The sequence below is a fragment of the Gavialis gangeticus genome, unplaced genomic scaffold (assembly GCF_001723915.1).
Source record: "Gavialis gangeticus isolate Ggan-Ray unplaced genomic scaffold, GavGan_comp1, whole genome shotgun sequence".
Classification (NCBI taxonomy): Eukaryota; Metazoa; Chordata; order Crocodylia; family Gavialidae; genus Gavialis; species Gavialis gangeticus.
Genome location: NW_017729034.1, coordinates 51806343 through 51809345, shown reverse-complemented (window position 1 = coordinate 51809345; position 3003 = coordinate 51806343). Strand labels below are relative to the sequence as shown.

The window sequence follows — 3003 nt, the reverse complement described above, 5'->3', positions numbered from 1 at the left end:
CTTGATGATCTTCTCCAAGATCTTCCAGAGGACCGAGGTAAGGCTTACAGGCCTATAGTTACTTGGGTCCTCCTTCCTCCCTTTCTTAAAAATGGGGACCACATTAGCTAGTTTCCAATCCCCCAGCATTCATAGTCAATCTGGCCAGATGACCATGAATGCTCATACAGCTGGGCCAAGGGCTCCGCGATGACCCCTGCCAGGTCCCTCAACAACCTGGGGTGGAAGGCATCTGGACCTGCAGATTTAAAAATGTCCAGCCCTTCCAGAAGATCCCTACCTCTGTGCCAAGGCCTGTCAGAGCTATCCCCAAGTCTGTCCCTACCTCAAGAAAACAGAGGCAAAGAAACTGTTAAAAATATCAGCTTTCTTGTCTGGCGTAGCCACAAGGTTATCATTTGAGTCTTGTAGGGGCCCTGCATTGCCTTACTATCATTCAAGCTTACTATCATCCAAACCAGCTGGGGCAGGGGGGTTAGGTTAAAGAGAAATACTGCCAGCAGCATTCTTTCCTGTTACTCCTGACATTAACACACGTCACCAAGCTAACCAAAATCTAAGTTTCCATCTTCAATTGCTTCCTCTGGCAACTTGTATGGTTGTGGCAACAAAACGAAAAATAGGCTACTTTAGAAAAATGGATTATTTCCAAGATGTTACACTCATCCTATCCATGGAAAACTTCAGCCTTGCGAAGGGCTTTTATACTGCACACAATGGCATATTTTTGTGCCATTATACTTCATGTATGTTTCCTATTTGTAAATGAAGAAAAGCACAATGATTTATTTTAACCCACTTTTATGGTATTTTCCTTGAACTGAGAATTCATGAACTATTTTTATGCATTTTTCGTTTTGTTATTTTTAGCTAATTAGCCTGTGGACATCATTATCTTAATTTGTTTTCTTGGTTACTTGCATGGATTAAAAAAAATATTTGTCATGTTTCCAGTTGTTAATGACGACTCTAAGTCTTCCAAGCCATAACAATGGGCCTAAATTGTTAGTTATTCTCGTTCCCTGCACAGTGGGTTCCAGCTTTTAAAAACCCTTCCATTCTTACAGCTGCAATAAACTGAATTTAAGTCAGGCAGCTCTGATTTTTATTTGTAACTATTCAGTTTTTATTGTTTCTTGGCAATAACAAGATTCTTCATTTTCTTTGTCTCTAAGCCTTCACTCTTGATCTCCCATCACCCTCCTTTTTCGCATCTTCCTTTTATTGTTGTACATGACTGGCTTTTGTTTTATCGACTGCGTGTCTATTCTGTCAATAGGCCACAAAGATTTTCCACCTGCTGTTTAAAAGCATGGTTAACTATTTTGAAGACCCGACATACTATTAAGAACAAGTTTACATGATAAGGAAAATTCTTTAAGATAGCCTTAAAGTGTCAGCGTAAGCTGCTTCAAGATCTAAAGGACCACCATATGAACATACAGATGCAGATAAATCTTTATTGCCTTCACTTTGTTTTTCAAAAATGAGCATTGGATATTTAATATGTAGTAGTTGTATACCTTTCTATGTACAACATTACATCTGCATATTTTAATAGTAATGAAGTTAGTGACACTTTGATAACTCAACACAGTGTATTTATAAAATGATTTTTTTTTTTTTTTTTTTTTTAATCAAAATACACTTTTCACTGGGATAAATAAATACAATCCAGCCAGACCCACCTATCCAAAGTTAAAGATTAACTCTGGTAGATTCAATGTAGTACATAGTCCATTAACTACGATGTTTGCCCTCTTTATCCCCCCACTGATGCTCATCTTCTGGGGTACGAAATCACTAGTTTTTCTCTGGTGTGTCATGATCTCATTCAACATCATCTTCAGCTAAGCTCTGTGCACTTACAATTCTCTGCAGAAAGAAGAAAAAGTCTTATTCACTTCACATAAAATTGTCACCAGATAATCTGTTATAAAAACAATGAAATTTTATATTCAACATTAAACAGCTGAATCGTTACATGAACATTAAAAGATTGTCAAAAATTACAGTTTAGCATCTATTTCACAGGGATTTTTGGAGTCACCTTTGTAAAAACAAAATACTTTACAAAGCTAGTGCCAGATAAGTAACATCTCTTATTAGGAATCAAGTAATCACTTCTATGCATACAACAAAATAGATTATTTATTACTACTTGCTACTCCTGTTCAGAGAAAATGTTACCCATTGTTATGGTGCCTTCCGTTCCAAAGTCTACAGATTACCAACATACTTTGCAACTAAAATATAGCCATGCCTGGCTTGAAGTGTGGCAACTATGTAGCATATAGGACAACTACACAACTGGTTGAGGAGTGCGTCATGTAGGACACTGGAGCAATCCCAATCTACTATCCATACAGACTAGACAGGAACTCAGTTAATTTATTACTGCAGACACAGCCTCCCACATAGTACATTCTTTCTGAAAGGAAGGGGCATTCTGAACCTAGACCTATAAATACCCTACTGCATCTTAAGCTACTTGTTCACCCAAGTTAGACGTAGCTGTTCATAGAGCAATCAGCTTGTAAATTTCCCCCCTCTGGAGCTTTTTTTAAACTAAAAAATGAAGAGACTAAAATTTTGACAAAAATTTATCCAAAAATATGAAATGACATCTTTTCAGTTTCGATGTTTCAGTTCACCTGATGTAGTCTGTGTTATAGCTAGTCAAAGAGTTATAAACCTTTATTTTTTTTTAGAGGTTAACATGTATTTAAAATAAAATACCTCTCTTCTGAGTGAAAGGGGAAATGAGGTTCTAGTCATTTAGGGGATCTTGCCTGGTAAAATAATAAATCAAATGCATATTTGACACTGGACTGTTTCTGGCACTGGACAAAAATATTTACTTACATCCCCAGCACTACTACTTATGCTTATTTTGAGTTTCAGTGGGAAAAATAAATCACTTATTTTATATTAGCAATGATTTTTGCCTTCCTAGTGAAACCAGAGAAACAGCCCTTAAAAAAAAAAAAAAAAAAAAAAAAA

General features: G+C 36.5%; 1 protein-coding gene across 1 annotated transcript in view; it reads right to left on the bottom strand.

The window, feature by feature from the left end:
- Positions 1-1440: 1440 nt before the first annotated feature.
- Positions 1441-3003, bottom strand: part of TOMM20 (translocase of outer mitochondrial membrane 20) — a 14969-nt gene continuing 13406 nt past the window's right edge. The window contains exon 5 of the mRNA XM_019527516.1: positions 1441-1875. Within this exon, the coding sequence (XP_019383061.1) occupies positions 1831-1875 (45 nt within the window). The 3' untranslated portion in view covers positions 1441-1830. The remainder of the gene's footprint in view (positions 1876-3003) is intronic.